This window comes from Dendropsophus ebraccatus, chromosome 3 (assembly GCF_027789765.1).
Source record: "Dendropsophus ebraccatus isolate aDenEbr1 chromosome 3, aDenEbr1.pat, whole genome shotgun sequence".
Taxonomy (NCBI): domain Eukaryota; kingdom Metazoa; phylum Chordata; class Amphibia; order Anura; family Hylidae; genus Dendropsophus; species Dendropsophus ebraccatus.
Window position 1 is genome coordinate 52,848,848 of NC_091456.1, and position 12,847 is coordinate 52,861,694.

The 12,847-nt window shown below is 43.8% G+C and overlaps 1 protein-coding gene across 1 annotated transcript in view; it reads left to right on the forward strand.

Annotated features, from left to right (window-relative positions):
- Window positions 1-11,408, forward strand: part of LOC138786495 (G-protein coupled receptor 54-like) — a 71,872-nt gene extending 60,464 nt beyond the window's left edge. The window contains exons 4-5 of the mRNA XM_069963479.1: window positions 10,205-10,443; window positions 11,019-11,408. Of these exons, the coding sequence (XP_069819580.1) occupies window positions 10,205-10,443; window positions 11,019-11,369 (590 nt within the window). The 3' untranslated portion in view covers window positions 11,370-11,408. The remainder of the gene's footprint in view (window positions 1-10,204; window positions 10,444-11,018) is intronic.
- The last annotated feature ends 1,439 nt before the right edge of the window (window positions 11,409-12,847 follow it).

The following is a 12,847-nucleotide window of genomic DNA, read 5'->3' on the forward strand; positions in this document are numbered from 1 at the left end:
AAAATCTAATACTGTACTTTTAAAAATCTAATACTGTGTTCTAACTGCTGCGTGATAATGTATTCTAGTAATATTAACCCCTTAGTGTGGCAGCTAATTTGGTCTTTAATGACCAGGCTAAAATTTGAAAATCTGACCGGTCTCACTTTATGCGCTTATAGCTCACTGATGCTTTAACGTATGCTAGCGATTCTGAAATGTTTTTTTCATCACATATGGTACTTTATGTTAGTGGCAAAATTTGGTCACTATTTTGTGTTTTTTGTGAAAAACATCAAAATATCATAAAAAATGTGCATTTTATGAACTTTGAAATTCTCTTCTAAAAAAATGAGGGCGTAAAAAAATGGAAAATTAAAATTTTTCAATAATATATCCATTTAGATTAAAGTTTCTCATTTGAAAAGGAACATGAAAGAAAAAGCACCCGAAAATTTGTTAAGCAGTTTCTCCTGAGTAAAAAGGTACCCCATATAAACCCCATATAAACCACTGTATGGGCACACAGCAGGGCTCAGAAGGGAAGGAGCGCCAATTAGCTTCAGATTATGCTGAAGAAGTTTCTGAGCGCCAGGTGCGTTTGCAGTGCCCCTGTAGTGTCAGCGAAGTGAAATCCCCCATAAGTCACCCCCTATTTTGGAAAGTACACCCCTCAAAGAATTCATCTTGAGATGTGGTGAGCATATTGACCCCACAGGTATTAGAGGAAAGTATTCAAAATTAGACAGTAAAAATGAAAAACTACAAATTTTTCAATAATATGTTGGTTTAGTTTGCAATTTCTCAATTTCATGAGGAACAGGAGAGGAAACTCACCCCAAAATCTGTAAAGCAGGTTCTCCTGAGTACAACAGTACCCCATATGTGGGCAGAAACCACTGTGTGGGTACATAGCCGGGCTCAGAAGGGAAGGAGCGCCAATTAGCATTTTTTTTGTGCAGATTTTGCTGAAGAAGTTTCTGAGGGCCAGGTGCATTTGCAGTGCCCCTGTAGTGCCAGCGGAGTGAACCCCTCCCATAAATCCCCCCCATTTTGAAAAGGTCACCCCTCAAATAATTCATCTTGGGGTGTGGTAAGCATTTTGACCCCACAGGTATTAGAGGAAAGTATTTAAAATTGGCCAGTAAAAATGAAAAACTAGAATTTTTCCAATAATATTTTCTTTTAATTAGAAATTTCTCAATTTTTCAGAGGAACAGGAGAGAAAATTCACCCCAAATTCTGTAATGCAGGTTCTTCTGAGTAGAACGGTACCTCATATGTGGGTATAAACCACTGCATGGGCACACAGCAGGGCTCAGAAGGGAAGGAGTGTCAATTTGCTGGAGCAAAACTGCAGCTAGTAATAGTTATAAGAATAGCAAAGTTACTAAAATAAAATTTAAAAAACTAGAATACAGGTAATCTGGGGTGGTTACGGGCAACCTGCGGTGGTTACGGACAACCTGAGGTGGTTACAGGCAACCTGCTGTGGTTACGGGCAATCTAGGGTGGTTACGGACAATCTGGGGTGGTTACGGGCAATGTGCGGTGCTTACAGACAATCTGGGGTGGTCACGGGCAATGATGTGCAGTGGTTACGAACAAGCTGTGGTGGTTACGAACAACCTGCAATGGTTACGGGCAACCTGCAGTGGTTACGGAAAACATGGGGTGGTTGCGGACAACATGGGGTGGTTACAGACAACCTGCGTTGGTCATAGACAATCTGGGGTTGTTAAGGACAACCTGCGATGGTTATAGACAATTTGGGGTGGTTATGGACAACCTACGGTGGCTATAGACAGTTTGGGGTGGTTACGGACAACCTGTGGTGGTTACAGACAATCTAAGGTGGTTACGGATAATCTGGGGTGGTTACGGATAAACGGAATTGCTTATAGGTATATGTGGGTACATGTAATTTGGGGTGGTTAAAGTAATCTTGTGTGGTTATGGGCAACCTGGGGTGATTACGGACAATCTGGAGGGGGTCACTGGCAATTTGGAGTGGTTACGGGCAACGTGCGGTGGATATGTGCAATCTGGGGGGTTACATGTAATCTGACGTGTTTATGGGCAACCTGGGCTGGTTACAGGCAACCTGCGGTGGTTACGGGTAATCTGGGGGGGGGGGCTACGGACAATCTAGGGGGGTATTGGACGATCTGGGGTGGTTACGGATCAACAGAAGTGTTTATAGGTAATCTGGGTACATGTAATTTGGGGTAGTTACGGCAATCTGGCATGGTTACGGGCAATCTGGAGGGGATCACTGGCAATTTGGGGTGGTCACGGGCAATGTGCGGTGGTTACCTGCAATCTGGCATTATTACGGGAAACCTGGGGCAGTTACGGGCAACCTGCGGTGGTTACGGGTAATCTGGGGGGGTTAGGGTTAATCTGGCCAAATTGGTCCCTGTCACTTTAAATTTACGTAGTACGGACGCCGAGGAGGAAGGACCTCCCTGGATCAGGTGAGTATAGGGGGTGGGGGTGACTGATAGTGGATGGGCGACTTGGGGGGGGGGCACAGTATCACTTTTTATCCCCTGACACCAATGATTTATGGTGACAGGGGATAAAACGTACATCCCTGCACTGGGTACAAGCGATCAGCCGTGGATTCAGGGTGAGGGGAGATGAAAGTCAGCAGCGGCGCCAGTAATCCCGGCGGTCGCCGCTGTAACAGCCGGGACGGACCCCACACACTGCCCCGACCCCTCAGCTACCTTCGGTAGCTGGGGAGACAGGGTGGGGGCCTCACCGGCGCCGCTGCCTTATTCTTTGCCATCACCGTAAAAAGCTGATGGCAGCAGAATTTTTTTAAAAAAGCCGTATCTGCGGTCACTAGGGGTTAAACTCATTGTATAAGTGGTTAACTTTAAACAGGCTATCATAGCCTTATAGCTATCTTATGCTAGCGTTTTAGTTCTTTACAGTGTGTGAACCCAGCCTTAAGCCCTTATTATACGGGGCGATCAGTGGAAGCAAGTGAGCGCCAACCTGTCAGCTTGCCCCTTGTTCCCTGTTCACTGGCAGCGCTATTACACAGGCCGACAGTAAGTGGGTAAGTGCAGTGGGGGCCACAGGGAGCTGCGGGGGACTGTCTGGGCAGATGTTAAATTGTCTGGGCCGCCCATAGAAGATAGTGGCGTTCTGCTGCCGCTGCTCCTATTGCACGAAGAGACAGCAGATCATTGCTATTTGGATTGTTGGTGTTTCAACATGTTAAAAAACATTGAAAGACAATGATCAGCAGACATTGCGCATGCCGGCTCATCGTTGCCTTTTATTACACAAAGCGATTATAGGCTGTGCGATGGGGCAACCCGCTGGGGGTAGTAGTTGTCAGCGGTGGTAGGTAGGACCTAGGTAGCCACTTGCCAGATGTTAGGTCACGGTTATGGCACGAGGGAAGGTGACTAACCCACGGAAACCTGACCATGTGGGGCCCCAGCAATTCTTCGTTGCTCTTAGTCAGGGCACCTATAACAAGACTAATGCCAGGGTTCAGAAACATCGGTGGTTGTGCGTTTATTAACACGGTGGTTGTCAATAGCAACAGTCTCTCTGGATGCAACCAGGAATAGGCAAACTTGAATATAACTAAGCAGATGGGTGATGCTGCAATAGGCCGTGGTGTGATAGCGTTACTTTGAGTGAGAGGAATCTTAACGGAGAATGAGGGTAGTGGTTCCCTGAGAATGATGCTGGGCGGACTAGACTGAATAGAATACTTGCTGTTAATGATGATGAAGAGATAGTGACTTGAGAACGACACCCAGATCTTGAATATACTGCAGAATCTTAAAGATGAGACTAGTCAGGACTGGACCGGAATCTGTCTCTAGAACAGGGAAGCAGATCACAAAGTTGCGGCCTTGTTTGGAAGCAGCAGAGGACGTTCTCTCTCCTGAAGGTGGAGGAGAGAACAAAACGACCTCCTCTCTTGAGGGTAGAGAGAAGACTACTGAGGTAAAAGGGAAGTAACTAACTGACCCCAGCCAAAAGCTTGAGGACTATTGGGGTTACTATGGCAGCCAGGGAAGTCACATGACACTGGCCATTTGCATCATCACACCATTAGGATACAGGCAAAATGAATATACATAGGAATACCAGACTTGAACACTGGGGGCAATTCAATACAACCAGTTTGCAGTGGCCATTAACCCTTTCCAGTACAGGTTCAAGTGAATCACCGATATATACAGAGATATACAGGGATATGAATGAGACATAAAGAGAAATCTTCCGAACTGGGACACTGCAGCTGTAATAGTCGATAGTCAGCCAAATACGGCGGATAATCGCTTTGTGTAATAGGGCGTTTAAAGTGGAAACTGTGAATCTAGGTAAATGATTATGGCATAGCCGCACTAGTTTAGTTGGTAGACATTTGTGAAATTGAAATCAGTTCTCTACACGCTGACTTTCTTGTTAGTTTGAGCTGGGCCTGAGCCTATACGCATGAGCCAATCTAAATACAGACCTCCAAGGAATCATTACCCAATGGTACTGCGATATATCCTTTTAGGACCAGTAGTAGACATCTATATTCAATTCTATTACTTTCATCCCATTTTCAGATCTGTCTTTCTGCCCTCTAGTAAAAAAATATATAACATTAAGATGGTTTGCTAGAGATATTTTCAAATAAAAAAAAATACATTTTAACCAATGAACATAATGCATATATATATATATATATATATATATATATATATATATATATATAGGTTTCCCTTGAAAAGCCTTTGCAGTACATGCAATGCTATCAGACATATACTGTGAATTCAGTAACCATAGTGATCTAAAGTGTTGAAATAAGGATGGTTTGAATGCATGAGATTTTATCGTCTATTATCTCTGTCTTTGTGCTTCATGGTGCAGTTTTTCTAGCTATAGCTTATATATTTTCATGTTTAGTCCTAGCTAACATTGGGCCACATAATTTTTCTCCATTAAATAAAGCCATGCATTAATTTTTCCAGAAAATACTACATGTGAAGTTACTGTTAAAGGGATACTCCAGCAAAAAGCTTTTTCCCAGTAATTGAAACACAATACAAAGTTATATAACTTTGTAATATGCTTCAATCACCTATTTGCCTCCCTTCACTATCTTTTATCACCTCAACCTACCACCAGGAAATGAAGTAAACTCATTCTTACCTAATGACTGTTGACCCGGGAAGCCATTTTGTGACAATGACATCATCAAGAGGGAGGCGGGTCTAAGCCCTGTTAGGTCAGCCTCTCTTTGTTAGATGTCTCAGGTTGCTCAGCTCTGATTGGCTGAACAAGATGTAAGCCAACAATTTTAAAGAGTCAGTTAGACATCACAGGAGAGAAAGTGCATCATAGGAAAGCCCACACCAGGAAGTAAAGAAAAAATGAAGCTACCAACTGGAGCTTCAGGGACCTGCAAACAGTGGGAAATTCAAACAGAGACAAACTCAGGAGGGATGGTAAATGTAAAAACTATGTTTATGATTGATTGATTGATTGATTGATTGATTGTTTATTTGAGGGGCCTGTATGTTAGAAAGCCCCACAAAGCACCCCATTTCAGAAACTGCACCCCCCAAACTCTGCAAAAGCACATCCAGAAAGGTTTTTTTAACCCTTTAGGAGAGTCACAGAAATAAAAGCTAAGTGCTTAAGAAATTTGAAAATTTTTATTTTCTATGCAGAGATTTTATTGTAATCCAATATTTTTCATATTTATAAACTTATTACCAGAGAAATGCACCCCAATATTGATTGCCCCGTTTCTGCAGTTTATAGAAATACCCCATATGTGGCCCTATTGCGCTATTTGATGCAACCACAAGCCTCAGATATAAAGGAGCGCCTAGTGAATTTCAATGGCTCCGTTATATTTGGTCATTTCTGACTGTACCACTTCAGGTTGGCAGAGGCTCTGGGGTGCCAAAACCTAAAAAACACCCCTAAAGGGACACCATTAGGAAAACTAGACCCCTCAAGGAATATAACAAGGGGTGCGGTGAGCATCTGGACCCCACAGGTGCTTCACAGATTTTCCTAACAATATGGCGTGAAAAAAGAAAAATTAATTTTTTACACTAAAACGTTGTTCTAGCCTTCAATTTTTCATTTTCACAAAGGGATGAAAGGGAAAAAACCCACAAAATGTGTAGCGCAGTTTCTCCCAAGTACGGAAATACCCAACATGTGGACATAAAGCGCAATTTGGGTGCAGGGCGAGCCTCCAAAGGGAAGGAGCGCCAATTGGCTTTTGTAAGCTGGATTTCACTGGAATGGATTTCAAGGGCCATGTCGCATTTACAAAGCGATTGTGCTGCCAAAACACTGGAAACCCCCCACAAGTGACCCCATTCTGGAAACTACACCCCTCAAGGAATCTAATAAGGGGTGCAGTGAGGATATGGACCCCACTGGTGACGGGCACAAATGTAGAAAAATGTGACGTGAAAGTGAAAATTTTCATTTTTATTTACTTTCACGGCACATATGTGCCCGTCATCCAGGGGTACATATCCTCACTGCACCCCTTGTTAGATTCCTTGAAGGGTGTAGTTTTCAGAATGGGGGTCACTTGTGGGGGATTCCAGTGTTTTGGCAGCATGAGGGCTCTGTAAATGCGACATGGCGTTCATCATCCATTCTGGCCAAATCCAACCTCCAAAATCCAAATGGCGCTCCTTCCCTTTGGAGGCTTGCCCTGCGCCCACATGGCGCTTTATGTCCACATGTGGGGTATTTATGGACTTGGGGGAAATTGCTCTACACATTTTGTGGCTTTTTTTCTCTTTTAACCTCTTGTGAAAATGAAAAATTCAAGGCTAGACCAACATTATAGTGTAAAAAATTTAATATTTCATTTTCACGCCACATTGTTCCACATTTGTACTCGTCACCAGTGGGGTCCATATGGGCTCACTACATCCCTTGTGTAGTGTAGTTTCCATAATGGGGTCACTTGTGGGGGGTTTCAACTGTCTTGGCAACACAGGGGCCTTTTAAATGCAACATGGCCCCTCGAAATCCATTCCAGCCAAATCCAGCCTCCAAAAGCCAAATGGCGCTCCTTCCCTTTGGAGGCTTACCCTGCACCCGCATGGTGCTTTATGTCCACATGTGGGGTATTTTCGTACTCAGGGGAAATCGCTCTACACATTTTGTGTTTTTTTTATCTTTTAACCCCTTGTGAAAATGAAAAAATCAAGACAAGATCAATGATTTAGTGTAAAAATTAAACATTTTTTACACTAAATGTTGGTCTAGCCTTGATTTTTTCCATTTCCACAAGGGGTTAAAAAAGAAAATGAATGCAAAACGTGTAGGTTAATTTCCCCCGAGTACGAAAATACCCCACATGTGGACATAATGTGCTGTATGGGCACAGGGCAAGCGACCAAAGGGACAGAGCGCCATTTAGAGTCTGGAATGGAGGATGGAGGCCATGTCGCAATTACAAAGCTCCTGTGCTGCCAGGACAGTAGAAACCCCCCACAAGTGACCCCATTCTAGAAACTACACCCCATAAGGAATCTAACAAGGGGTACAGTGAGCATATGGACCCCACTGGTGATGGGCACATGTGTAGAACATGTGCCGTAAAAATAAAAAATACAATTTTTTTCAATTTCACGGCCAAATGTGGCCATCACCAGGGGGCCATATACCTGCTGCCCCCCTCGTTAGATTCCTTATGGGGTGTAGTTTCCAGAATGGGGTCACTTGTGGGGGGTTTCTACTGTCCTGGATGCACAGAGGCTTTGTAATTGCATCATGGCATCCTCTAATGGGAATGGCGGCCATACCTATTTAGCTGAAGAAAAGGGACAATTCTAATTTATTTGGGGGTATTAGACCAATTATTAGTTTATAAGGTTGAAAATGACAGGTGTCCATCAAATTCAACCTGTGTTGATCCAGAGGAAGGCAAAAAATAGAAATAGGAATAAGGGAGAGAATTTAGATAATGTAGAACTCCAATGACGTGTGGTACGCCTTGAAGCGATCCAGTATGCAGATGACGGGGTGATCAGGACAGGTGTCACATTGGAAAATGGCGTCCTTCCTGATCCCCCTGTTACGCCACACTCTGCACTTCTTCTGGGGTCTCCTGTTCTCCAGTGTGGGGGACTTCACCTGGAAAATGTTTCCCTGGTGCGATATGGGGTCCTTCATATCCAGAAGAGCTGGGTCCGCTTCATGGCTGCTAAATATTAGGGCTCTATTACTACTTCTGATATTTTCGGATCGTGCCGCAAGCTACAGTAACTCGGGCAGCGAGGGACCGGAAGAGGGGGTTCTGGTATAAAAGTTATCCCCGTACAGGTGGTAACCTTTATCCAGCAGTGGGAAGATCAATTCCCGAACGATCTTCCCACTAACTCCGAGGATGGGGCGGGGGTTGTCATCTGGGGTCTGGATTCGGGTGTCCCTTCCATTATACACTCTAAGGGTACGTGCACATTGCGGAATGGCGAAGAATAACCCTTTGTGCATTCCGCAGCTGCCACCCGCTGGCGGACTGATGGAGGCGCGTGTCTCCGCTCATGTCACACTCCATTCTATGCACAGGCGGATTCCGCCCTCTGTCCAAAGAATGAAAGTGTTCATTCTTTGGACGGACAACGGAATCCGCCCGTGCATAGAATGGAGTCTATGACATGGGTGGAGACACGCGCCCGCATCAGTCCGCCGGCGGGTGCCAGCTGCGGAATGCACAAAGGGTTATCCTTCGCCATTCCGCAGTGTGCACGTACCCTAAATCTGTAAGTGTACCCTGAGGTACTCTCACAGAGTTTGGAGAATTTCATGCCATACCGTGATCTCTTATTGGGACGGTACTGGCGGAAAAGACGTGTCTGGGGGGCAGCGTACGCTACGCTACCCCCAGACACGTCACTGGATGATGAGGAGGATGAGGATGAATCGAGAAAAGAAGGATCCCCCCATTCATCCTCACTGGCTGTTTCAGTGTCGGAGGCAATAGTAACGTATGCGTCCGACACCGAAAACACCCTGGGGGCCATCTTTATGCCGGGACTAGTATATGGGGTATGTAAATGTGTAGTGGTGTAGTGTAAAACTTTATTTCATGTAGTGTGGTGTAGTGTAGTGTTTTTTACGTTTTTTTGACAGTAAGAAAAAAATATCTCTACGCCAAAAAAGAAGCTGCTGATAAATGCCGCACTTGTGTGCGGTACTTATCAGCAGACAGTGGCGGTAGGATATAGGGGGGAAAAACGCCCCTACGCCAAAAAGGAGGAGTTGCTGATCAGCGGCGCACTTACGTGCGATGCTGATCAGCACTCAGCGGCGTTAGGGCGAATAAAAAGTAAAAAAAAAAAAAATTGGAAAAAAACAAACAAAACAAAACTTTTTTTTTAACCTAAAGCAACTGATCAGTGAATGATATTCACTGATCAGCCGCTAGGGGGCAGTACAGAAAAGCTGAAGAAGACTGCCGAAGATGGGGGCCACGGAAAAGCCCGAAGAGCCGGAAATTGCCGACGGGACCCGATCGAACCCGGAAGTGAAGACGCGAGGACGCGCGGGACCCGATCGCTGCTCCGGACGCCCAGATCTGGTGAGTATAGTGCACCTACACTATACACACCTGTTCTGCACCCCTCAGCTACCTAGCTGAGGGGTGCAGAACCCGGGGACACTGTTTTTTAACGGTACTGGCCGGCCTATCACGGCGATCGTGGGGGTGGCATCGGCGCCATATTTTCCCCGGACACTAATGGTGATTGGTGCTGTCTCGGACAGCACCAATCGCCAGTGCTTTCCGGGTCACCGGGTCACTGATGACCCAGAAAGCTGAATTTAGCTGCTATATGCTGATCTGTATTGATCAGCCTATAGCAGCGATCCTCGGCACGGGAGGGGTTAATTATCCCCCGTGCCGACGAGCAGAGATGGCCTGCTATACATTATAGCAGGCCATCTTCCCTGACCGCTGTGTGTGAACACACAGCGATCGGGGAAACATCGGGCGTAAATTTACGCCCATTTGCGCTAAGTACCAGGGCGCGGGGGCGTAAATTTACGCCCGATGTCGTTAAGGGGTTAAGCTCTCATGTAGACAAAGAGTATGGTATTTTATCACGTAACCAGGCAACAATACAATGCGCACTGCATGAGAAGAAATAATTAGTTGTCACAAATAATACTATTTTATTTGACTTTCCCTTTCACATTTATCATTTATTTACAGGCTCCTTTGTATTATCTATTCCTTGTGCAATGTACCAAAAACTGAGTAGCGGGTACTGGTATGGACCGCAGACCTACTGCATAGAAGCCTTCCCAACTGCTGCACATCAAAAAGCCTTCATCTTATACACGTTTCTGGCAGTTTACCTCTTACCGTTGCTGACTATTTGTGTATGCTATGCTTTCATGCTGAAAAGGATGAGCAGACCAGTCGTAGAGCCTATTGACAACAACTATCAGGTAACAATGACTGACAAAGAAAAATCTTAATCAATATAATCATCATTCACAAGTATGGCAGACTCTGCATTTATTTCTCACAATTGTCCGCCCACACAAACTGGCTTTATGTACAATGTATTTGCGCATATTACCTTCAATGGAGAGTATTCCATTCATGAAAGCACTAAGTGAATGAAATCTACTTATATGTACTATAATGATGACGGAAGTCTAAAAAAATATAATCTGCCGTGGATATCACTTTATTCATTGCAAAGGGTAGTATACGTCAAGAAAATCGGAAGGCTTTCTGCGACAGAGTGGGCATGCCGCAGATAGTAGAATTCAAGTTATTGGTTATACATGGTCACACTTAAAGGGACAATCTCATTAACCTTAATGAACCATTATGAGTGATAAATGAAGTGCAAGCTATTATACTGGGGTTTAAACACAGAGATGATAACCTAGGCGATTCCTGACATATTTGTAAACCAATTTATTCCTTGCCCCAGAAGCATTGGCTGCTAGGAGTTTCACTGCTTTGCTGCTTGTCATTGAAGTCCTTTAATGTTTTTTTCTATTCCCTACAGGTTCAGCTCTTGACAGAGAGATCAGAGGCAGTAAGAGCAAAAATATCCAAGATGGTGGTGGTAATAGTTCTTCTCTTTACCATCTGTTGGGGACCCATCCAGCTCTTCATTTTGTTTCAAGCCTTTGATTCAAATTTTCAGAAAAGCTATGAAACCTACAAGCTGAAAATTTTTGCCCATTGTATGTGTTATTCCAATTCCTCAGTCAATCCTATTGTATATGCTTTCATGGGGGCTAACTTCAGAAAGTCCTTCAAGAAAGCCTTTCCTTTCATATTCAAGCCAAAGGTCGAGTGTATCACTGGAGCTGCCAGAAATACTGAGATGCACTTTGTGTCATCAGGAACATGAGAAATGTGCCATTGTGGTAGCCAGGACAAACATATTGTATTTTATGTTTTTTGCTGTTTATTTCTATTTAAGGCATTGATAGTTATATATATATATATATATATATATATATATTTATTATTTTATATATTTTTATATATATATATATATATATATATATATATATATATATATATATATTGAGAAAATAAGATTTATTCCATGCCTTTTGAGTATTTTGTTTCAATTAACTTATTTTTCTTGTTAAATTCATATGTTGTACTTAAGGAACAGTTGGAACATGATATATGTTGACTAGTATTGTCAGGGAAGAAAATTTAAAATGTTTTAATAGTAAAGCTACAAGAAAGAAATTGAAATAGTGAAATTAAAACAAGTAATGCTGTATTTACACGGAACGATTGTTGTGCGAATTTGCACGATAATGATCAAATTCGAACGATAATCGTACGTGTAAACGCAGCCAACAATCAAGCAACGAGCGAGAAATCGTTCATTTTGATCTTTGAACATGTTCTCAAATCGTCGTTGGTCTTTCGCAAAAAACTCGCAGATTGTTCCGTTCGTACGGTTGGGCGAATTATCGCTCCGAATTCCTCCTGTGTTAAAAAAAAAACATGTAGTTAGATTCATTTGGAATTAAGATTGTGAGCCCCAATAGGGACAAGGAGTGATATACAGTACTGTATGTGGTGACAATATTTGTGCAGTGTTGCAGATGAAAATATATATACTCTAAATAAAGATGCAAATGGATGCCCACTGCTCCACCAAGGTCGACGTTGCAGTAATATAGCCTTCAAAAATGCAGCAGCACTTCAATCAGTTAAAAAAAGTGAAGAAATTTTTTTTTAACACATATGCAGCAACAGGAATGTTTCTGTCCACTCAACGTGGACTTTTTTCAAGCCAGAGTGAACACACACATACCCATACCAGATCCCTATATATCACATCAAACATGTAGCAATTAAAGGGGTTATCCAGCGTGGGGGCTATTTTTACATATGGCCGGGGAGGGGGTGGCTGAAAGAAAAGACGTCCACTCACCTCCCCGGTTCCAGCGGCGGGTCCCGCATCGCAGCGCTCCGGTGCCCGGTTCCCGGCCGCGGCACTGAGCTGGGAACCGGGCACCGGAGCGCCGCGATGCGGGACCCGCCGCTGGAACCGGGGAGGTGAGTGGACGTCTTTTCTTTCAGCCACCTCCTCCCCGGCCATATGTAAAAATAGCCCCCACGCTGGATAACCCCTTTAAGTAATGACAAGGATACATGTGGTAGTTTAGTACAAAAAGCACTGTGCATATATAGCAGTGTTACATAGTAAAGGGAATGCAGGTCCCTGGATACAGAATCAGTGTAGATCATAACCGTGAAATATATATTAACGTCAGCCATGTAAGTGAAAAGAATGCACTGCAACCACTTCAAGCAATGAATGTAATGTTATGGAACACAAACCAATTGTCACAAGGGGTG